A 24,860-nucleotide genomic window follows, 5' to 3' on the forward strand; every position below is an offset into this window, starting at 1 on the left:
GCACCTCTTTTTCTAGAAAGATAGCACTGATCGGATGTCCACAAGGCCTTGTTTTAGGAGAGAGGCGGGCGGTACTTTTCTCCATCTTCTTTCTCAATGCATCATTTCATAGAGTTTATCGCTTTGCCTCAAACTCGCCTTTTCTCCAAACTAAAAAAACAACAACACAGTACTCTCCGCTAGCGATTATACTAAAAATTGCAGCATGCGGTTAGATCCTGGAAACGCCGCTTTTTATTATTTCTCACTCCTATTAAGTGGGCAGTGTTGAAACAATTGAGTTAGTTGTGTAGGATTCTCTTCTTCTTCTTCTTCGTCTGTTCCCCCCCTCCCTTTGTTTGGAACATGAGCTAACACCACAACTGACTGTTACTTCCTGGCCCCGGTTTCATGCATGCAGAGGGAGACAGAGAAGTCGAGTAGCCGGGGGACCTCAGCTTCTTCTTATAATCCTTCGCGAAAAGAGAGCTCCAAGGCGCTCGAGAAGAACCGGGAGCTGCTTATCACAAAGGTAAGCCGTCGCTGGTGTGTTCTGACAACGGCATTTATTGACGCGGATGCCCCATTCGGTGCTCGGCTGGGGTTGCCCATGGGGCAAAACGGAGCGCCACCCTTTGCAGCCTTACTCAGAAGTGTGCCTTGCTGAGTTCAGTGAGACTTACTCCCTCGTGGAGAAAGCAGCTGTAGGCTGATGACAGGCAATTGTATGCACACATGTAGATAAATGCATAGGTAATAGAGAAGCATCCGTTGCTCAACATTTTCACATACATCCTCGTGATCACTCTGACGGAGAGGTTTTTGGCAGAGCACGTGTTTCGTTTGAGACTGGGAATGTTTTCTTTGTAATTCTGTCCGTTTCAAATTGGTTTTGCATGCCGGATTTTTGGGGGGGTGAGGGGAGGAGGGGAGGTATATACAGTGCTATTTTTCTAGGAAAAGAGTTGAACTCACCGTGAACACCTCCCTTGGTCTCTTATCATGGCAATGGCGCCCACCTGAGAAGTGCCAGGACTGAGTTCCGGCGAGTTCCACCTGAAAAAAAAATCCCTGGGTATACGTTTTTGAATATACACAAATATATAATCACCCCGAAACCTCATGGGTGGGATGCAAGAGTAGGACCCCACAGGTCAGGGTGTCTATCACAGGAAATGATGTGTCTGTCACTCACAATCAGCTCTCATAGAAAGCAAGGAAATAATGTGTCTGTCACTTACGATCAGCTCTCATAGAAAGCAAGGAAATAATGTGTCTGTCACTTACGATCAGCTCTCATAGAAAGCCACTGCCTGTCTGCAACCAAGACTGGAGAGCTGGTGTAACGTAGCGGTTGGAATAACAGGAAAAAGATCTGTGAGACCCAGGTTCAAATCCTCACTCTGTCCCGAAGCTTTCTGGGTGACCTTGCTATTCCTCTGCCTAGCCTACCTCTCAGGGTTTTTTGTGATGATCAAATAGGTGTGTGGTTAGAACAGTATGAATTGTAGTTGCTGCAAAATCTGGAATGGGATAGTGAGATTGTGATGGCTGGATTTGTGCATTTGGCTGAGGAGCTGTAGCTCAGCGGGAACTTCCAGACAACGTGTTTGTTGATCGTTTGTCCTGATTTTGTTTTGAGGAAGGTTAGATGAAGCTGTGTGGAAGAAAGTGAGACACCCACCCACCCACCCACTTTCCAGTGCATTTTCGCGTCACTTTCTTTATTGCAAAAAGTCTGATACTTTGGGGAAGCGGGTTTCTGCTGCAAGACTTCCCAATCAACTTAGACTTGTTTAACCTTAATTTGTCGGCGTGTGATTGAATCCCTTACAAAAACAGTGACATCGACGTCTATTTCTTTACATGCACAAGATCCCAAGTTCGATCCCCGTTTAAGCATCCTAGGCGTCTGTCTCTGCCGGGATTTTAAACATCTGCTTGCCAGTCAGCAAAGACTGTGTTGGGCTAGATTCAGCAGCTTCAGAAACCCAGAGTGAGTACATTGGTTTGCATGTCAGACCAGAAAAGTCTAGCTTCAGATTCCCGGCATTCAGATTTATTCAAAATGCGCCAAGTGATTCAAATGCCCACTCAGCTACGAAACTTACTAGGTCAGCTGAGGCTTGTCATTATCTCACAGCCTGCCATACCTGACACGGTTGTTGTAGAAGAGGCTAAAATGTAAGAGACAAATATATGTGTGCTGCCTCTTGCTGCTTGAAGGAAAGGCAGGAAATTCCTGTAGCAAATAACTAAATCTGTATGCTCATACAGCGTGGTGTAGTGATTAAGAGCGGTAGACTCGTAATCTGGGGAACCGGGTTCGCGTCTCCGCTCCTCCACATGCAGCTGCTGGGTGACCTTGGGCTAGTCACACTTCTTTGAAGTCCCTCAGCCCCACTCACCTCACACATAGCTGTCAAGTTTCGGATTTGAAAATAAGGGATCAGCAGCCTCACCTATCCCGGGGACAGTCACATGGCAGTGGTGGGCGGAGCCAGAAGCAAAAGTGGGCGGCACTGGTGTGAACGCGCGCAGTAGGCTTACTGTATTTTGGAAACGCTGCCCGTGGGCTACGATGCCTGTAAGCGCGGGAAATGGCTCCCGCTTGCTTTGAGGCTGCAAGGAGGCGAGGTCTTCCCAGTCCCTGGCCAGCAGGGGGAGGGAGAGGAGCTGCTTCCTTTGAAAAAACGGGAAATTAAAGGGATATAAAAAATAAGGGATAGCAGCGGGAAACTGCTTGAAATAAGGGAGATCCCCGGGGGAACAGGATACTTGACAGCACTGACCTCACAGAGTGTTTGTTGTGGGGGAGGAAGGGAAAGGAGAATGTTAGCCGCTTTGAGACTCCTTCGGGTAGTGATAAAGCGGGATATCAAATCCAAACTCTTCTTCTTCATATGTTTTCAGGCACAAGATCTTATAGCCATCTCTGTACTTTGGATATCTGTTTGTTGGGTGGTTGTTTTTTTAATGTAATGTTTGTATGCAAATTGCTCCCCTTTTGACCTGTGACATCAGACAGCCAGGTCTATCTGCTAACTGGACAACGGGTTTCCCACCCGCCTCTTTTTTTTCCGAGGGTGCAGGGAGGTAAGAGTCTACGGTCACATCCATGGCATACATTTAAAGTACACTTACATCACTTTGTTTTATTTTTTTTAATAATTAATTTTTATTAAGATATATAAACAGACATTTACAAATATACATTCATACATTTGCATACATTCTCTCATGCATTAAATAGAAAAACAGTCATATACAACCATAATTGCTCTCTTGTGTATTTTCTTACCCCTCCGTCACCCCCCCACACCTCACCCATCACTTTAGGAGTCGTGTTTTCCCCCACCCCCAGAAGAATCCTGTGGACTATAATTTGTTAAGGGTGCTGGGAGTTGTAGGTCTGTGAGGGGTCCCTTAGCAACTCAGAGCATACTTAACATACGACAGTTCCCAGTATTCTTTGGGGGAAACCACAAGTCTTAGGATCATAGAATCATAGAGTTGGAAGAGACCGCAAGGGCCATCCAGTCCAACCCCCTGCCAAGCAGGAAACACCATCAAAGCATTCCTGGCAGATGGCTGTCAAGCCTCTGCTTAAAGACCTCCAAAGAAGAAGACTCCACCACACTCCTTGGTATCAAATTCCACTGCCGAACAGCTCTCACTGTCAGGAAGTTCTTCCTAATGTTTAGGTGGGATCTTTAGGTGTTTAGGTGTTTAGGAATGTTTAGGTGGAGTCTTGGGCTGGGGGGGGGGTTGTTGAGGGGGTTTGGGGCTTTTTTGTTGCTGTTCATGATGTTATTTCTTTGTACCTTTATTTTTAGATCCTATTATGATGGCAACTGTTCGGTTTGGCTGTGTGTTTTCGATGCGTTTTATTTATCGTTGTAGACCACTTTCCTTCCGTTTGCAACCATGTGAATCTTTTAATGTGGTAAGCCGTCTGGAGTGCGGTTTTAACTATGGAAAGGCGGCGTACAAATATAATGATGGTGATGAGTGTTTAAAGCGGTATAAGAGCGTATCTTGTGGATGTGAGCTTAGTGGTGGTTTGACCCTGTCTAATTCCAGTTCTGGATTAAGAGTTGATGGCTGTGTCTTCTCTGGAGCACAACAACCCAGGGATCCTCTCTCGTTGCCTCATCTTTATTTCACAACTGGGGTTACTTTGTACATTCCACCCACTCCATTAGCTTTTTAAGAAAATATGAAATTGAGAGTTGGCAGAAGGCTTTTACATTCTTCTTCCATCCTCCTCCCAGTTGCCCCATTTCATAGAATCATAGAATCATAGAGTTGGAAGAGACCACAAGGGCCATCCAGTCCAACCCCCTGCCAAGCAGGAAACACCATCAAAGCATTCCTGACAGGTGGCTGTCAAGCCTCCGCTTAAAGACCTCCAAAGAAGGAGACTCCACCACACTCCTTGGCAGCAAATTCCACTGCCGAACAGCTCTCACTGTCAGGAAGTTCTTCCTAATGTTTAGGTGGAATCTTCTTTCTTGTAGTTTGAATCCATTGCTCCGTGTCCGCTTCTCTTTGCCTTGCCTTTCTTCCCTGTGACTTTGCTAAGGGCTCTGGGTGATAAAAGGCCGGCACCATGATTATTGCTTCTGCGTCCCACTTCTCATTTGTGCAGGGACCTTACCCTAGAGGTCAGGGACAAACTTTGCACATCCCTTCCTTGTTGGACGGTTGCCTATTTCTCTGCTCTGTAAGTTGAATCGCTGCTGCTTCCTTTCCCAGTCCATGGTTGCTGTAAGCTTTGTATTTTCATTTTGATTTGGGCGTGAGCTAATTTGCACTTCCTTTGGGTGATTTAGATCTAAGGACATTCACAATATAAACGCAAACAGAGAAAGAATTGCCTTTATATGTGGAAAAAAAAACGCATATTTATACAAGCAATGCCACAGAATCATCCAAAGAATCCTAGAAAATGTAGTTTACCCTTCTTCTTCTTCTTCTTCTTCTTCTTCTTCTTCTTCTTCTTCTTCTTCTTCTTCTTCTTCTTCTATCACTGGTAGCCAAGTAAGATTGTCTTCCATAAACACAGTTTTAACAATGAGTTCGTAAATGATTGTGGAGGCCAATTTTGGATCCACAAGTCCTTCCACAGTGGGGACATTGGTTTCTGGGCGGGAGTTTATCACGGTGTGGATTTGCCAAGCGTGCCTTCCTCTTAGCACGTTTCTCCCTTTCATCCTGAGTTTGAGCGTCTTCAAAACACATGACACATTTGGCAGAGGCTGTTCTCCAACTGGAGCACCCGTAGGCTAGTGTTTCCCAGTTCTTGGTGTTTATACTACATTTTTTAAGATTTGCCTTGAGACCTCTTTTGTTGACCACCAGCATTACGCTTTCCATTTTTAAGTTCGGAATAGAGTAGTTGCTTTGGAAGACAATCATCAGTCATCCGAACAACATGACCAGTCCAACGAAGTTGATGTTGAAGAATCATTGCTTCAACACTGGTGATCTTTGCTTCTTCCAGTACACTGGTATTAGTTCACCTGTCTTTCCAAGTGATGTTTAAATTTTTTCGGAGACACCGTTGATGGAATCTGTCGAGGGGTTGGAGATGGCGTTTATAAGTGCTCCATGTTTCACAACCATACAGTACGGTTGGTAGTACAATAGCTTCGTAAACAAGAATTTTGTTTTCCCTGCGAGTGTCCCAGTCCTCAAACACTCTGCACTTCAATCAGGAGAAAGACACACTCGCAGAGCTCAGGCAGTGCTGGATTTCGGCATCAAACTCTGTTGCAGGGGTGAGGCAATTCTCCATAGACATTGGTCAGTGTAGTTTAGATTGTAGAGCCAGGGGCCTAAAGAAGAGATGAGGCACCTATGGCCCTCCAGTCATAGTTAGACTCCAACTCCCATCAACCCCAGTTGGTGTGGCCAATGGTCAAGGATGATGAGAGCTGTAGTCCAACAACATCCAGAGGGCAAAGGATAAGCCTGGCATAACAGGATCTGGTGTCAGGGCTGGACCAGGCCTTTAGCCAGCCTAAAGGTTCAAGGAGGGGCACTAGAAAAAATAGAGGGGCAGTTTATCCCTTGTTGAAGAAGAAGAAGAAGAGTTTGGATTTGATATCCCGCTTTCCACTACCCAAAGGAGTCTCAAAGCGGCTAACATTCTCCTTCCCCTTCCTCCCCCACAACAAACACTCTGTGAGGTGAGTGGGGCTGAGAGACTTCAAAGGAGTGTGTCTAGCCCAAGGTCACCCAGCAGCTGCATGTGGAGGAGCGGAAACGCGAACCCGGTTCACCAGATTACGAGACTACCGCTCTTAACCACTACACCACACTGGCTCTCAGTTGTTGGCATCCATTTGTCTCGAGGATCAGTGGGGTGCACCTCTAGGGGTGAAGTCAAACCACTGTGTTAGCAGCACCAAAGTGACCTCTCTGGGGCGCAGGTCTGGGCAGTGTGTCTGGAGTTCCTGGACTGGCCGGACAACAAGACCCCCCTTCTCGGCCTCACTGATGTGCTTCAAGGGAAAGCAGAGCAATACATCTGGCATTAGCTTGGCTGCAGAAGTTGCTGGAAGGAGACATCTAAGGCAACCATCCTAGGGACTCCACTCCGGATTTGTGTAGGGTTTACTCCAGAGCCTTTTCTTCTCCTGAAGATATCCTGCAAAGCAGCAGAGGTTTAGGATCTCCTAATGGGCCACCTTCCCAGGTGGATGAGCCCCATCTGCCTCTCACTTCCTTCTACAGCCGTAGCTGTCAACTTTTCCCTTTTCTTGTGAGGAACCCTATTCGGAATAAGGGAATTTCCCTTAAAAAAAGGGGAAAGTTGAAAGCTATGTCTACAGTACATGCAGAAACCACTGTATTCCACAGTACCACTGTATTCCGCTCTGGTCAGACCTCACCTGGAATACTGTGTCCAGTTCTGGGCACCACAGTTCAAGAAGGATACTGACAAGCTGGAACGTGTCTAGAGGAGGGCAACCAAAGAGAGCTGGGTATGTTTAGCCTGGAGAAGAGAAGGTTAAGGGGGGATATGATAGCCATGTTCAAATATATCGAAGGATGTCATATAGAGGAGGGAGAAAGGTTGTTTTCTGCTGCTCCAGAGAAGCGGACACGGGGCAATGGATTCAAAGAAGATTCCACCTAAACATTAGGAAGAGCTTCCTGACAGTAAGAGCTGTTCGGCAGTGGAATTTGCTTCCAAGGAGTGTGGTGGATGACAACTTTATGATTCTATTATTCTATGAATCTACCTTCTTGACCATTGAACAAAGCATTGGTGCCATCCACACAATCCCCTGGAGCCTGTCTTCGCATGCAGGGGAAGTCCCTAACTCACCAAGGGTCATAGGTGTCAACCTTTCTCTTTTTTGTGGGAAATTCCCTTACTATAGCATTGGGAAACAGCAGGGAGGGTTGACAGCTATGCCAAGGGTATGAGAACCATCGGCTACCCTCACCTGGTTTAGCCAGCCAGTTTAAGCCCATTCCCAGGGTGTGGCCACTTTCACATGCTGACAGCTTCTAGCAACCACAGGTGAGAGCTAAGTGCTGGTTGATGACCAAAGGTGGACAAACTGCCCGAGAAGGAGCATGACAGATGTACTACACCTCCCCTAACCCCTATGTACTCATTCATGTTTTACTTATATTCATTAATGATAATAATGATCGTTATTGCTGTTACCTGTACAGGCTCTGTAGTGGCTGTAAGCCAAGTCAGGGAGCCAGTGTGGTGTAGTGGTCAGAGTGCCAGACTAAGACCTGGGAGACCAGGGTTCAAATCCCCTCCGGGCCATGAAATGCAATGGGCAACCTTAGGCCAGTCACTGCCTCTCAGCCTAACCTATGTGACAGAGGATTAAGTAAGGCAAGGGAGAACCACATATGCCACCTTGAGAGCCAGTGTGGTGTAGTGGTTAAGAGCGGTAGACTTGTAATCTGGTGAACCGGGTTCGCGTCTCCGCTCCTCCACATGCAGCTGCTGGGTGACCTTGGGCTAGTCACACTTCTCTGAAGTCTCTCAGCCCCACTCACCTTACAGAGTGATTGTTGTGGGGGAGGAAAGGAAAGGAGAATGTTAGCCGCTTTGAGACTCCTTTGGGTAGTGAAAAGCGAGATATCAAATCCAAACTCTTCTTCTTCTTCTCCTTGGAGGAAAAGATGGGATATAAATGCAATTAAGTAAAGTAATTAGGTAATTAAAACACTGAAAGGAGCAAGCAGGCCAACCTCACATTTGGCTTCATCTCTCAGGTTCTGCAAATGGTAAAAATTTGCTCTTACTTTTATAAAAAATGAGAGCTGGGGATCTGGAGAGTATGGTTCATTGGGGGAGGGAGTTGCAATGAACTGAAACACAGGCTTCTTTCTAAATTCCCATTTCCCCAAAATTTTGCAATGTGGTTCTCCAGCCAAGAACTGTGTACAAATATGCACCTGCTACAGTAAAGTGTACATATAAATGTGTGCATGTTAGTAAAAATGACATATAAAAAATGAATTATATTGTGAGAAATGGCTTGTAAAAATGTGTATATTCAAGAAAACTGCCTAGAAAAAGGAGGGAAAATTCAGCCAATAATGTTGATGAATTTTCGCAAGGGATTTTTTAAAAAAGAAATTTGAAAATTGCGTTGTGTCAGGTGTGATGAAGGTGAGAACAGGGCTTCAAGGGAACAATTGGAAGCTTAAAATTCCCAGTTATTCCTTTGATCGAGCAAGGTGAGCTGGTTATTCCTCTGATTGAGCAAGCACGCGTCCCAACATCCACCCAATGTGTTTGTCAAGTGCAATCCCACCCCATCCAAGCGCACCTTAACTCAAGGCTTTCAAATACCCCCATCCCAAGCTTTGCATGCCTATCAGCTGATGGGTGGTAGGAGAGCACAATGCTGTGGACTTTAAAATGAACCCCCCCCCCTCCTCAGATGTTTGTAGGAGAAGCATGGAGTGAGGGGCATCTGAAGGCCCTTGGTAAACATCAACGTGTTTGAAAGTCCTGTGAATCCCTACAATGGGGGCTTCAAAGGGAAGCCTCACCTGATGTAATGATGACATTTGGTGATTGACAGGTGGGTGGCCTTGCATGCCTGTCAACTTTGGCTCACTGGGATGTGGGTGGGGCTAAAAATCAGGCTTCTCCAGCCAGAACAGGTTCCCTTAGAGCCTCTTCATTGCTTCTTGACATTCCAAAAAGAAGGCAATTCATCCCTTCCACCCACCTTGGTGCATTACTGATGCAGCAAGCTGGGAACTGTCTGCTTTCACTTTCGCTATGCTCAGCTCTTCTGTCTGCGGGTGTAGTAGTGACCACTAGAGGGGAAGCAACCACCATAGCTAACATCCCACCTAACCATAGGTGGTGCGCAAGCTATAACTTGCAAAGCCACCTGAAAGCATCGTTGCTAAGTCTGGTTGGAGAGCAAGCCCCGGAAGCTTCTGAGATCTGCGCACATCGGCCCTGTGTGGCAAACCACTGACCTGCTTGTGGTAGTAGCCTTCTCAGTGAAGCGCATTTACATCCTGGACTTCCTTTGCCAATGCATGTTGGCCATTGGATCCTCCTGAGAAGGACAATGTGTAAGAGAACTTCCTGTTCCAGACAAGCCTTTCTTGATCAACAAGGTATGGAGAACATAAAAAGTACCAATGGCCCATCTAGCCTTGCATCCTGTTATCACAGTGGACAACCACATGCGTCTGGTGCTGACCTTTAAAGCCCTAAACGGCCTCGGCCCAGTGTACTTGAAGGAGCGTCTCCACCACCATCGTTCAGCCCAGACACTGAGGTCCGGCTCCGAGGGTCTTCTGGTGGTTCCCTCCCTGCGAGAAGTGAGGTTACAGGGAACCAGGCAGAGGGCCTTCTTGCCCTGTGGAACGCCCTCCAAACAGATGTCAAGTAAATAAACAACTACTGGTATCTGACTTTTAGAAGATATCTGAAGTCAGCCCTGTTTATGGAAGTTTTTAATGTTTGATGTTTTGTTCTGTTTTTATGTGTGTTGAAAGATGCCCAGAGTGGCTGGGGAAACCCAGCCAGATGGGCGGGGTATAAAGAATTTATTATTATTATTATTATTATTATTATTATTATTATTATTAACCCACAAGCAGGACCTGAACACAAGAGCTCTCTCCCCTCCTGTGGTTACCAGCAATTGGAATTCAGAAGCATTGCTGCTCTGGCCATGGAGGCAGACCATAGCCTTTGCTAGCTCACTCCTCTGTGAAAGCCATCCATTTTGGTGGCTATCACTGTTTCCTGTGGTAGTGAGTTTCATAGTTTAACTATGTGTTGTATATTGTAAAATGTATTGCTTAATCAGCCCCACTGCCCCCCTCCTCTAAGCAATGTACATAGAATCATAGACTTGGAAGGGACCACAAATATCACCTAGTCCAACCCCCTGCAATGGTGGAATCTTTCGCCCCACATGGGGCTCAGATCCCATGACCTTGAGATTAACATTCTCATTCTCTAGCAACTGAGCTAGCCCTTGTAGAACAGTATCAAACGCCAGTAAAATTAATAACAGACAACGCCAGTAAAATTAAATTTGGGAACAGATGGACATAATGAAATGCATCAGGGTATAGACAAATAATCAGCAGTTTTAACACACCTAATAACATTATATTTCTGGGTAGGATCACTTAAACTTTTTAGCGGTCGTCAAGAAAAGTACAGCAAAGGCACCAGCCTAATATCAATAGGCAGGGAGTTTCGGAGAACAAGTTTTGCCACACTAAAGCACTGGTGGTCTCTTGCAAGTGCAGGACAGAGATTATATGGTTCTTGCAAAAGTGCCAGCTCCACAGATCACAGCAGTCGAGTCCTACTCAAGAGTAGACCCACTGGAACGAAAGGCTATCTTAGCTGTGTTCATTAACCTATGGGCATACCCTGCAGAGGATTAGCATTGGCATCAACCCCCAGATCCTGTTATATTACATACTGTTGCCAAGTATTACTCTCCCCTCGAGATGGTAGGCAAATGAGTCCTCCAGCAACTCGCATTCTCAGGTGCCCTTTAAATGTTACAGAAACCGGACATGACAGGCGTTTCATGTGGGATGGAATCCATGAGAAAGACTCTCCCATGCACCAAGGTTCTTTCGCCTCGCTAGCCTGTGGGCAGTGGAACCAAGCTGAAAAAGCCATTTCTCAGCAACCAATTTGTGGTTGCTGAGCTTTGTGAAGAGGAAAGAAAGAGTTTTGCTAGCTGCCTTGTGGTTTGTTGTCTCCAGGGCCACCCATGCCCAACAGAGTACAGAGTACCACAGGCCCTTGTAGAGGTCTAGAAGACATTCGTGTATCTATCTGTTTTGCTCAGGGACTGGGCAGAGACAGGAGAAGGAGGAATAACTGGGTATTATATTGGAGTGATCATTTCAAATATTTTCAAGAAATCTTGTATATACAGCCGACAGACAGATAGTTGGATAGTTTTATTCTGTATCCCTCTCTGGTCCTTCCCCGCCCCCGCCCCCCAGTCCTTTTTAAATTCTTTATTCCTCTCTGGTCCTTTTTTCTCCCTGTGTGAGAGGCTGGGGGAAGAAAGGGGTGCTCCCAGGTGAGAGCTGGGAGGACACACCTTTTTCTGCATGGGACAAAAGTTAAGATACAGTGTCGAACTTAATCTGTTCCAGGAGTCCGTTCAACTCCCAGAACCGTTCGAAAACCAAGGCACGGCTTCCGATTGGCTGCAGGAGTCGGTCAGAAGCCATGTCGGACGTTCAGCTTTGAAAGAACGTTCAAAAACCGGAACACTTACGTACTAATACCAAAGCGTTTGAGAAACAAGGTATAACTGTATATCTGTGAAAGAGGGCTTCACTTTTTTCTATCTGTTTTTCTTTCTCTTTTCTTCTTTCTTTAGTTTGTTTTTTATTGTACTATGCAAAAGTTTTAATAAAACCTCATTTTTTTAAAAAAAGGAACTGGGCAGAGATGGTAGCAAGCAAATGAGAACAAGTTGTTATCTATCGTAATAACCCTGGAATGTGTGCTACTAAGGTTCTTTTGTCATGTTACTTTCCCCTGTAATTCTCATAGGCAACAAAGATCAAATTAACTCCCCATTGTCATTATCCTGTATCTATACCATTCCACAGTAAACTACAATCAAGGCAGATCACAAATCCCAAATAATCCCCCCCCCCCGCAATTCATAAATTACAGAATACAACAAGCTGCTTTCTGTTTGCTTCATGTTTATTTTTATTTTTAAAAAATAAGAAACCAAACTTTAAATCCTCAGGGTCCCTTCTACAAATCTATGATACAATTATTCTATGAGATAATCGGTAAGTTAGTGAAAGCCTCTCATCCAAAAATATTCCACAAAATTAAACCATGCCCTTAATAAGGTCTAACAACAAAATGCAAAAATAATGCATCAACAAAAATTAAATCTTGGTGTCGACAGAAGCCTTAAACACCACACCACCCTGATCACAAAGCAGCTCACAAAATATACTATTACAATAGGCTTTGCCAACCTGGCACTTTCCAGATGTTCTGGACTGCACTTCCCTTCAGCCCCAGCCAGCGATGATGGGAGTTGGCATCTGGAGGGCACCAGGTTGACAAAGGTTGGAAGATGAGACAGTAAACAACTAAAAACTGGATCAGTTCATAACCCAGTAACCTAGCAGTAAAGTCAACAGGAAATTTGGTTGTCGTTATTTCTTCGCGCTCTCTGCCTGTTTTTGTCTGCTCTCCCAACCCGCTTCTCGCACACTGGCAACCCACGTTACCACGCTGAGATGCCTGGCCTGGTGTGATTTCCTGCTTGGTTCAGTATCTAAACACTTCCGTTCTTTTCACTTTCCCTTACAACAACAGGACTGACTCTAGGTTTGAGCCAAGCTGGCACTCTTACCCAGAGAGGCAACAGGCAGCAGCACCCTAGTCTGTGCCCAGCCACCGTTTAAATTTCCCACAGTGCCCACATTGCTCCAGAATATTGTGGGAAATTAAAACGACATGTTCCAAACCCAGCCGGGAGGCCCCCATCTTTGTTTCCCACAATGCCCCGGGAAAACGTTACGTTAAGGGCATTGTGGGAGATTCCTGGAATTGTACCTGGCTAGGACCTTCTGCGTTCCAATAGGATGCCACACCACTGTGCTATGGTCCTTCCCAGTGATTTGGGAATCGATGCTTTTAAGGTGTTAGGAGATAATATTGTTACAAAGGTTGTGTGCCACCCACACCCTCTGCCAAGCTGCAGCAAGAGCCCATGGGGTGCAAGGCATTCACCCAGGGTCTGTGTTCCTTTGGAGAATTGAGATATGGCAGAAACTGTCGTAGTTTTAAGAAATATGGCTTATTCACCTATTTACACTTCCGTCTGCAGGGAGGGAGTCCATATCTTACAGCATGGTCATTTCAAGAGGGGCTTGTCCCCCACAGCAGAGCTGCCCTGGAGTCCAAGGCATCTTTCCCGGCCAGCCTTCAGCCAGCCTTCCCAAGATGGACCCCAGTCTTTATTCTCCCTTCTTCTTCCCAGAACACCCTGCTAAAAACTCTCTTTTCGCCTCACACAAATGGGCCCCATGTGATTGGCTAATTCCAGGATACTCCTGTATGCCAATCAGAGTGCGGATTCACTTCCACCTGGAGCTGGATTGGGTGGCTCCTGCAGACCAATCAGACTGCTGCAGTTTGGATCCTATTCAACTCAGTACATAACACCTGCCAACCTTCCCAAGCCCCAGTCTCTGTTCACACCTCAGGGCAAGGGGGAGGACAATTTTCTTGCATTGCCAATGGCCCTCAATGGCCCTGTATTATTTCTTAATGTCCCTAACTTGGCCAGGTCGTTTTGCATAGGCTAGGTCAGGAATTGTATTTCTCCCTTCACATCCCATTTATTAATTTCTAGGGTTTAGTGCTGCCGCCCCCCCCTCCCCCCGGTCTATAACAATATTATGCAGTTAAGAACTCTCCCAAAGGGGAGCTTTGGGGCATTTTTGAGTGGGTTCCAAACAGATTTCTCTACGATTTCCACATCCTCTTTCATAGAATGAGATGCCTGTTCTCAGATCCGCTTTTGAAAACTAAACAAAACATAAGACCTGCTTCCTTAACACTGAAGAGAGGAACCCAGTCATCTTGCAGACGTTTTCACAAAATCAACCCACTGCCATTGAGTTCTTCAGTGGAACCAAAGGTAGAACTCTTGGGACCATGGGACTTTTTAGTCCAGGGAAAAGGCAAGTAAGAAGGGACATGACAGAAAGTCATATGAAAAGTCATATAAAAGTCTTGTGAAAAGGAAAGCGGTGGGAAAATACACACGAAAGTGTGGGGTACACCTTGCTTTGACACAGCTCCATTTAACCACTTTGCGTGGCCAGGCAGAGTCCCCCGAACCCCAGACAGCCCCTGAGGGAAATAACGACACGTGACAACGTTCTATGGGATTAAATTGGCCACGACTTTATTAATATTCAGATGTAGGGAGACCTTGGCTCAGGCATTGGGCGTTTATCCTTCCCAGCCCCCCAGCCGGGGTTCTGGGTAATTACAGGGTTATCCAGCATGAGTGGGCTAACTCTGTAGAACATATGTTCAAGCAGATAGCCCACCCCCCCTGTTCACCGCTGCTGGAGGGGGGGGCAATGACGACCTCTGGGCATATGGGCCAATGTCTCCCCCTGAGACCCCTTTAACGGGAACCCTGTTATTGCCGCCGCAATGGGGGTGGGCGGGTCACTGCCCCACGCCCCCCCCCATTTTGTAAATGACTAAAAGGAATCCACCCAAGGCCTGTAACCGCCAAAGTTGTGACAAATTGCTACGGGAAAGGGGAAACCTGCCAATGCAGGGAAAGGCCTTTCCGGCCCTTCAACAGCAACCGTGACATAGCAGCGCCTGTGTGCCAGTGTGGCTGTGGAAATAAAATGGTTAACCTGCATAGTAAATGTCAAATGAGGGAGTGGTGGTTGGGGAAGCTCTGAATCCAATGGCCGCTTCCCAGGTATGACTCAACTCTTATTGTGTGTACTGACTAATCCCTCCTTCTACCTGGCCAATCCCCCCGGCAACACCTCCCCAGCCGGGATTGGGCGGATGTTTGAGTGGGTGGAGACCACAGGTATCCAACCTGGGAAGTTGGTGCCAGACCCAACTGCCAGGAGCTGCACCGTGATCCCAGGAGGCTACTCGCGACCATGCAAAATGCGTACCCCGTTTGATGCGGGGAGCAGTCATTGTAAACAAATCAAGATAAATGTTCATCAAATAGGCAACATTGTATAATCTGCAGACAGATCAGGAGGAATGCTCATAAACAGCCCCACCAAAGCAAATCAGGACAAGTGCTCGTTGATGTATAACCTACCTGCAAGCAAATCAAACAAAAATTTAAAAATGGAAGAAAGGGGAAATCACAAAGGAGGAGTATACACAAGTAGCCAGTGGTTACAGGGTGAAGGTCGGGCTGGATAAAGCTCAGAATGAGCTCAGGCTTGCAAGAGAGGCTAGTAACAACAACAACAACAACAACAACAACAACAACAACAACAACAACAACAACAACAACAACAAAGGTTTCATCAGATATGCCCGAAACAAGAGGAGGAAGAGGCAAGTGGTAGGTCCTCTGCATGGAGAAGATGGAGAAAGGTTGTTGGGTGACAGCAAGAAAGCAGAACTACTCAACACCTATTTTGCCTCTGTCTTCACCCAAAAGGAAAACAGTGCCCAACTTGGTGGTAACAGAATAAATGATATAAGGAGGGAGTTGCAGCCCAAGATAGGAAAAGAGGTGGTAAGGGAACACCCATCTACTTTAAATCAATTCAAATCTCCAGGGCTTGATGAACAGCACCCAAGGGAACTAAAGGAGCTTGCAAGGGTAATCTCAGAGACTTTGTCTATGTTCTTTGAGAATTCTTGGAGAACAGGTGAGGTCCCGCAAGACTGGAGGCGGGCAAATGTTGTCCCCATCTTCAAAAAGGGGAGAAAAGAAGACCTAGGTAAATACCAACTGGTGAGCTTGACATCAATATCAGGAAAGGTCCTAGAACAGATAATTCAACAGTCAGTCTGTGAGCACTTAGAAAGGGATGCTGTGATTACCAAGACCCAGCATGGGTTTCTCAATGCCAGGCAAATCTCATCTCTCTCTCTCTCTCTCTCTCTCTCTCTCTCTCTCTCTCTCTCTCTCTCTTTTTTGATGGAGTTACAAGCTTGGTAGACCAGGGGAATGCTGTGGACATAGTGTATCTTAATTTCATTAAGGCTTTTGACAAAGTCCAACTCTGTGAGTCTATTATTCTATGAAATATATGATAAAGACTGACCATAATCTATCCTCCCCGTAGGCTTTGTTCAAGCAAATCAGGATGAACACCCAATAAATAGGGCAGCTGGAGGAACCCATAGTCGCAAAACCCGGCCATTTCAAAGATGATCCTAAGCAAAACTAAATACATAAACAACAAAAGCATCACAAAGAGGACCCATAGATATGAGTACACAAGTGCCCCCCCCATTTTAATACCCCTGTTGTTTCAGCAGGCTTTGCTGCTTGACTATCCTACCCGCCCCCTAAAAGCCTGCCCTTACCCTGTCAATATCCTGTCCTGCACTGGCTTCTGAAGCAAGGTGTGTTAGCAACCTGACCGCAGCCTGAAAAGCAGATGTTTTATCTCACAATGGATCTGGCTATTCTTAGTATAGAATAACCACATCTTAAAGGCACACAGCAACCGTTGCCTTCTGAAGTGCCAGTTCCCGCCGGGGCTGGGAAGAGCAGTAGATGTGCATTCTGTGTTTTGTGTCCAGGCGCATTGATCTCACTTTTATTTACTCATAACATTATTTATACGACACCTTTATGATTCTAGTCTAGCCAAAGCAACCCACAATATTGTCAGGGCACAATGGGTGCTGTTGTGAACACCCTCTGAGTGGCAGGAGATTCCAGGAGTGTCTGCACATAACCAGGGTTGGGTTTCTCTGGGGTTTTTCCACAAGTTTTTCCTAAAGGACTCTGAGCAACTTGCAGAGTTAATGATTAACTCTTTCTCTGCCACCCGCTTTTTTCATGAAAGCAGGCCGAGGGCTGAAGTTTGCTCACACCTTGTCCTCCAGGAATGAACTGTCTTTCAGCCAGGCTGCTCAGGACAACTTGATGATAAAGATTTTCCAGAGATCCCCGGGATACCTCTAAAGGTTTTCATTGAGGGATGTTTGAAAACCTTAGGAACATAAGAAGCCGCCCTACCCTGAGTCAGACTATTTGACCATCTAGCCCAGTATTGTCCACACTGGCTGGCAGCAGCTCTCCGGGGTTTCAGGCATGAGACATTCCCAGCAATACGTGGAGATGCCAGAGACAGAACTTGGGACCTTCTGTGTGCAAGGGAAATGCTCTAGCACTGAATCATGGCCCTTCCTTCAGAAGAAAGTCCTTGAACATGGTTTCCAAATATAGATCATCAAATTGTCCAGAGTGGCTTAACTGAAAGGCAGTACATTCCTGGAGTATTGCAGTTATTAATATTGTTCAGCTTGAAGCAAACAGATGCATAAAAACTGACACCACTTCTTGGAATAAAACATTGTCCAGACAATGTATTAAGTGATGTATTGATGTGTTAAGTATTGTTCAAAACTTTACTTGCAGAACTTTCTTCCAAACCAGGTACAAAACAATCAAAGATACATCTTAGAAATAAAATAACTTATAATCAGAGCTGACAAACATAGCTCTCTCTCTCTCTCTCTCTCTCTCTCTCTCTCTCTCTCACTCACTCACACACACACACGCTCCATTAGCCTGTATTTCAGCCCAAGGCTGTAAGCTCCTTGAAGTGAGTAATTTGCACATCCTTCACTCACGGAGCCTGGGAACGAAGAAAACAGCCACCAGCCATCCAAGATGGCAATTTGCAATTGAATACTTTGATTACGTGATCTAAGGTTAAACTCTCATGTGATCTGAAGAAGTGTGCATGCACACGAAAGCTCATACCAGGAACAAACTCAGTTGGTCTCTAAGGTGCTACTAGAAAGAATTTTCGATTTTGTTTATTCTCAGTTAATTGTTATCTTAATCTGAGCTCGGAAAGCTCTTAGTATGCTGCTGTGGAAAATCTCCAAAGTCAGCAATACACATTCAAGCATTCTCCATTTTGGTGTCAATTAAACAATTATACTTAACATGGAGGGCAGGGAGTAGGCAAATTTCAGCCCTCACATGGCCCTTGGTCTAATTTCCTGGGGGTGGCAAAGGGGGATAGCAGAGAGAGAAAGAGAAGGAGGTGAGCACCTCCCATTTTGGATCTGGCTCCTTCCACTACTTCCATGTAACCCCTGGCAGATTTATCCCCAGCAGCCCTACAGTAGGGCAACAGTTAAGTCTGGCCAGTGAATAAACCCTCTACAACATTCCCCATGATCATTTGCCTTATGCAAGGGTTCAGTGGCAGGTGTGCCAAGCAGAAGGGCTCCTTGTGAGACAAGTCAGTGCAGAAATGAAACAGGCTGCAAAAACTTTCCCTGAAGCTGGAAAGTATCAAAGCCACAAGCCCAATGCAAATTCTAATTTGTCCAATCCTCTTTTAAAACCATCCAAATTGGTGGCTGTCACGGAGCGAGTTCTGTAGTTATCTGTGCCTTGCATGAATAATTTTGTCACTTAGATGCATGGAACTGAAGCATGGGTAGATGTGGGGCCCATTTCCGTTTCACTCTCTGTTTTTCTAATCCTAAGCTTACTTCTCCACATTTCCATATCAGTCCTTGTGAAAATTCGCCTTCATTTTAGTGCAAATTCCTCCTAATATCCTAATTTTAAATTTTCTTTTCACACAATCTTGCCTAATACACACATTTTTTCCCAAAACAGTTTCCCCTAAGATAGTGCAATTTTGTATGTTGTTTTCGCCAGCATGTGCATTTCTGGAAAAGTGCATTGCGAAATTCAGAGAACCACAAATTTTGACGGTAGGCATCATTTTGGGGTTTTTTGCATCATTTTTGGAAGTGAGAATTAGGTAGGTTCGCCATTAAATGTGAACTCCTTCAACTGTTGTGCTGCAGTTCTCCCGCAAAGTAATGTGCAAAAAGTCGTGCATAAGTGAAAATAACATACAAAAACATTCCACTTTGGCTGATTGACATCCAATGCCCTTTTGAAATGTGTCGGGGGAGGGGGGTTTATTGGGTTGTTTTTGTTAATTATTTCTGTTATGTATTTCATATTTTTATATTGTGATTTTGTGTTGTAACTGCCCTGAGACCTGTGGGTATAGGGCAGCATACAAATTTAAATAACATTAAGAATAAGAATAAGAATTTCTTGCACACACAAAAGTATATTAGTCAAAACTGCATGCAAAAAAAATCTGAATATTAGAATAAATTCAAACCAAATGCTGACGAATTTTCATGAGGCTTTAAAAAAAAAATCAAATTTCTGCGGAAAGGTGAAGAACTTGAATTTAAGTCGGGGGGTGGGGATGAAAAACAGGGAACCAAAACTGGTAAATCTGTCCATCCTTAATCTATCAAAACGTCAAAACAAAATAGAAAATTCCTTCCAGTAGCACCTTAGAGACCAACTGAGTTTGTTCTTGGTATGAGCTTTCGTGTGCATGCACACTTCTTCAGATACACTGAAACAGAAGTCACCAGATCCTTAAATATAGTGAGGGAGTGGGGAGGGGTATTACTCAGAAGGGTGGTGGGAATGGGTGATCAGCTGATAGGTGTGGAAAACCTGTTGACGACTCTTAACGGCTGCAATTAGTCTTGGCCTTTAAGGTGCCACAGTGGGTGTTCTCTCTCTCTCTCTCTCTCTCTCTCTCTCTCTCTCTCTCACTCACTCACTCACTTTCTTTCTAGCTGGTGCCACTTGCATAATTTCTTACACATAGTGGCACAGGAAATATAAAAGGCAGAAGGAACTGAGAAAGGATGGGGGCCTCCCTGGGAGTGGTAGGGCTGTTTACGTTAACTGAGGCCCCAGCCATTTACAACTTTCTCTCAACGGCAAGGCTTGCAGTTGGTTTCTGTGTTAGCTTTGCAAGAGGTGCTGGTGCAAGGGCTGTTGCGCCATGCAGAAGCTCTCGCTATTAAGCTCCAGTGGGCTTCCAGAAGTGGGGCAAGACCCAGGCAAAAAGTCCAGAGAGGAGGGAAGCCATGGCTTTGAAGCAGATCATGGAGCTCGCCAAGGAAGAAGATAAAAGTCCCTACCAGAGAAGAATGGCAGATCAAGTTGATGGGTTAGGTTACGCCAAAATGGCTAAAATGACCAGAAGAATCAGAAATCAAGAAGACCAATTTTTTAATAAGGAATGGGGGGAATTTGTAATTTATCTTAAAAATCATTGTAAACAGTTAAAATTGTTGGTAGGATTGGAATGACACTTGTAGTTTATCTTAAGATTTAGTGTCAGGAGTATAACGTATTCCTGGACACCGCAGAGTTAGGTAGTGAAAAGCGGGATATCAAATCCAAACTTCTTCTTCTTCTTCTTCTTCTTCTTCTTCTTCTTCTTCTTCTTCTGGCACGCTGCAGGCCCCACAGTGTGGCACCCAGTGCCCCCCACCTCACCTAGCTATCAGTGGTGTAGGAAGCGGGGCGCATTGGGTGGAGTTATTTTTTCAAAAAAATGTTGAGAGCCCAATTTTTATTTACTTATTTTAAAAACACATGTTTTTGCCATTTTGTCACCCCCCTCAGTGATGACACCCGGGGCACACCGCACCCACCGCACTCCCCTTCCTACGCCACTGGCCAGCACCCCCTGACCAGCCACAAAGGCACCATTCGCTTGCTGAGCTTGTAGCCAGGGCTGCTGCAACAAACAGCTGTGCACGCCTTTGGGAGGCAGAGAGGTGAGAGGGCATCAGAGGAGGAAGAGGAGGAAAGAAAAGAGGGACAGAGGCCAATGTTGCCCATGGCACCCCTGACCATCATTCAAGGCACACTGGTTGAAAACCACTAGTTCGTGTATTTAGTTTTGCTTAGAATCGTTTCATCCAAGTATTTGTTGCTTTATTGAAATCGTTTTTAAGGGGCAAGATTACAAGAGTTCCCAAATCATGGTCCATGAACTTCATTCAGATGGTCTGCAAATTATCGTGGGATTTGCGGTTGAAGATGGGAGACAGCACTTCTGTTGCATTTAATATCCGTAATGATCTTTAACCACATTTCATTGCTTCTTTTATCATACTGTTTTTTTATTGTACAACAATTTGCATTCCATTTATCAGGCAGCATGTAGCTACAACAGCTACAACAAGCAGAAAAATCATTCAGTGGTCTGCCAAGAACCTCAGTGCTCAGGGTGAGGGGAGTTGGGGAACCCCTGCTCTAGGAAACTGGGTTGGGAGGAGAAACAAAGAGACACAGAGATTCTTGGCGACATCACAGGTGCCGGCCAATCAGCACTATACGCAGCCAGCTTCTGCTGCAAATTTGTGAACTGTGTTCCCTCCCCTCCTCTCCTCATCATTAAGCTTGACACAAGATAGGAACAGTATGTTTGGGGTCAGTGCAGCACATATTATGCATATTCAATTTGAGACACACCCTTGGCTTGACACTGCAAGAATTTTGCAAACCTATGATTTTAGCCTCTTGGGTCATTTTCAAAACTGAAAGGTGGAGAGCTAGAAAGTTCCCCAGGCATGCTCTGTTTAGGTATTGCATTTATATTCCATGCTTGCAGGGTTCGAATAAAAACAAATCCTTCTCAAGCTGCCAGGCAGCCTCCCTTCCTGCCCCCCATTGACTGCTGCAAGTGGGCTTGACCGAGGTGTAGCCCTGGCTGCCATAGAGGTGGATTGGGGCCTTCTTAAAGGGCCGTTCGTGCAAGGCAATCCCTTGCAGATCTTCTCAAGGGGCACCTCCCAGCCCTACCAGGCAATGCTGGGAACTGAACCTGGTACCTGAGCGAGAGCCCTTCCCCTTTCATTGAGCGAGAGCCCTTCCCCTTTCATTAGGGGCTTTGCATAAATGGTGGGTTTCGAGGTGGGGCTTGAAGAAAGATCGCAGGCCAGTATTGGCCTGTTCCCATTCCTTAGCGCATCTAACTTTCTCTGTTTTGCTTCCAGGCCTTCCAAAGGCCCAGATGAAGGAGCCCAGATGATTAACGCCACATGCAATTCCACGGCCATGCCGTACAGAGACAGCCAGCATCTTCTGGTCGCGGTATACAGCATCGTCTTTATCATAGGCATCCCAACCAACTGCTTAACCGCCTTCTTGACGCTCGTTCAGATTCGCAGGGGAACCATCACTGCCATCTACCTCTTCGGCCTCTCCCTTTGCGAACTGATGTACCTGTGCACCCTCCCTCTTTGGATCGTCTACGTGCAAAACGGCCGCAAGTGGGAGATGGGGTACCTATCCTGCCAGGTGACCGGATACATCTTTTTCTGCAACATCTACATTAGCATTCTCCTCCTGTGTTGCGTCTCTGTCGACCGCTACGTAGCGGTCGTGTACGCGCTGGAAAGTAGAGGAGTACGGTGCCAGAGGACGGCTGCGATAGTCACCACCTCCCTCTTTGCCACGGTCGCCGTGATCTATTGCCCCGTTTTTTTCCAGGAAGATATACAGGACAAGAACAGCAAGATTTGCTTTGAAAAGCCCCTCAACCGCCGTTTGGCCTTATACAACGTGGCACGGTTCTTTGTGGGCTTCCTCATTCCGTTCACTCTGCTCCTTTTCATGAACTACAAGATCTTCCAAAGCATCAAGAGCAGCTGCGGCCTCAGCCCACCCCAGAAAACTAAAGTGAAGTTCCTGGCAATTGCCATCATTGCCATATTCCTGGTCTGCTTCGCCCCTTACCATGTTGTGCTGCTCATAAGGTCCGGGGTCTACTTTCTCTACCCGGCGGAGAGCTGCAGTTTCGAGAGAGGCGTCTACACTATATCCGTAGTGTTCCTCTGCTTCTCCACCGCCAACAGTGTGGCGGATCCCTTCATCTATGTGCTGGCTAGCGAGAACGCCAGGCGTGAAATTTGCCGGGCTTTCGCGGCGTGCGGGATTCCGCTGTCCATCGGCTCCAAGATGGACAGCAGCAAGGCCGACGATTCCCAAAGGCCGACGAAGGAGACAGGCACGTTAGGAAAGAAAGAGGGCAGGTAGCGCCACCTCCTCTGCAGGACTTCTGCGTTAAAAAGCAAGTGGGTGTTGGCCATTTTCTTCAGAAGGGAGGGAACGCCTTCATCTTCCCCTAATGTCACTTGGGCCGAGTAACAACTTGCCTGCTTTGGGGGATAAGTACTGCTTGGTGTACAGTGTGGTCTCGTTTGCATTGTGTACGATGAATAGCCCTTTCAGCAAATCCTGGCTGTTATGCATATCAGGATGATGTCATGGTGTCGTGACTTGCAGCTGAATCTGGGGAATGCACCAGTGAAGGACCCCATAACACCGGGAGACCCTGCTGGTGAAGCCGGCGTCGCTTGTGCATGGTTCATTATTTATTGTCCTCCGTGCTAAGAGGGAAGGGCTGGAATATAGCAGTTCAAGAGAATTCTAAATGCAGAGAGGAAACTATTGCATTTCCTCTTCGGGGTATCCTTTTTGTGTGTGTGTGCGATATTGGACCTTGTACAAAAACTCACAAGTATCCCGAATAAACGACCCACTTCTTCACTCTGCATGCACCACATCTAATGTTCACAACAAACACTGCACGGAAAACACGTGGATATCTCTCTCTGCACGTGGGGTTAATGGGGGGGCAGTCGCGCTAAAGCAACCGTTTCACACAGTTGTTGTTGTTGATGGTGTCGTCCTTTAAGATGTCTGTGTCTGCATGGCGAAATCCTTGTTCTGGCTTCCGGTTGCCAAAGAACAATGCGGATTGTTTCCAAAGACTTTAATGTTTAGATTGCTGCGGTACATATGGAGATCGCAGGCATCAGGCAATACATAAAATCAATCCTAAACACAGCTGCAGCAAGGCAGGGGCTCTACCGTTGCTCGGTCCCTGCTCCTGCCAACCTAGCAGTTCGAAAGCACGTCAAAGTGCAAGTAGATAAATAGGTACTGTTCAGGCGGGAAGGTAAACTACGTTTCCGTGCGCTGCTCTGGTTTCGCCAGAAGTGGCTTAGTCATGCTGGCCCAGAAGCTATACGCCGGATCCCTCGGCCAGTAAAGCAAGATGAGCGCCGCAACCCCAGAGTTGTCCGCAACTGGACCTAATGGTCAGGGGTCCCTTCACCTTTACTGTCCTATACCTGCAGGTCTCAGGACAGTTACAACACAATAGAAAAACACGAAATACATAATAAAAACCAAAACAACCCAATAACACACACACCCCCCCAAAAAAACCCCACTGACCATAGACAGAGCAGGCATTATCTGTGCAAAGTTTCCCAGTATGGGCAATGGCAATGTTGGCAGCCTTCACGTGGGCCCCTGAGACCGGCAGCCGACAAGTGACGATTCCAGTCGCCTGGCTGCTAGTTCTGGACTGCAGTTTGTATTAGGGAAAGAATGGAAGTTTCTAATCCATTTACTTGTCTGAGGTGCAGTGTGTGGTTAAGATCACTAGAGGGCAGAAAAGGCTAGGCTATTTCAACAGATATATATATATATATCTGGAGGGAGAGAAAAAATCAGCAGTTTAACCACTCACCTTAGTATAGTCATATCTAGAAACATAGAATTGCAGAGTTGGAACGGAAGATACCCAGGGGTCATCTAATCCAGCCCCCTGTAATAGTCAGAATCTCCGTTCTTGTAACTTGAAGCCATTGGTTTGAATTCTGGGCATGGGGACAGGGTTTTTTTTTTGTTTTTTTTTTTGCTTGCTTACTTAAACGACTTCCCACAAAATATCTCAAAGTGATCTCATAGTCAAAACAACGGGCAATTAAAAGAGTT

General features: G+C 46.0%; 1 protein-coding gene across 1 annotated transcript; it reads left to right on the plus strand.

Annotated features, from left to right (window-relative positions):
* The first annotated feature begins 437 nt into the window (after nt 1-437).
* On the plus strand, nt 438-23,363 carry GPR132 (G protein-coupled receptor 132). Its single transcript, XM_033138426.1, has 2 exons — nt 438-511; nt 22,067-23,363. Exon 2 carries the CDS (start codon nt 22,098-22,100, stop codon nt 23,106-23,108), a length of 1,011 nt encoding a protein of 336 aa, XP_032994317.1. The 5' UTR covers nt 438-511; nt 22,067-22,097; the 3' UTR covers nt 23,109-23,363.
* Nucleotides 23,364-24,860: the final 1,497 nt, after the last annotated feature.

This window comes from Lacerta agilis, chromosome 1, assembly GCF_009819535.1.
Source record: "Lacerta agilis isolate rLacAgi1 chromosome 1, rLacAgi1.pri, whole genome shotgun sequence".
Taxonomy (NCBI): Eukaryota; Metazoa; Chordata; class Lepidosauria; order Squamata; family Lacertidae; genus Lacerta; species Lacerta agilis.

What these genes read in the sequence shown, in the direction of transcription:
- GPR132 (XM_033138426.1), top strand. Translation starts at nt 22,098, where the DNA reads ATGATTAACGCCACATGCAATTCCACGGCCATGCCGTACAGAGACAGC.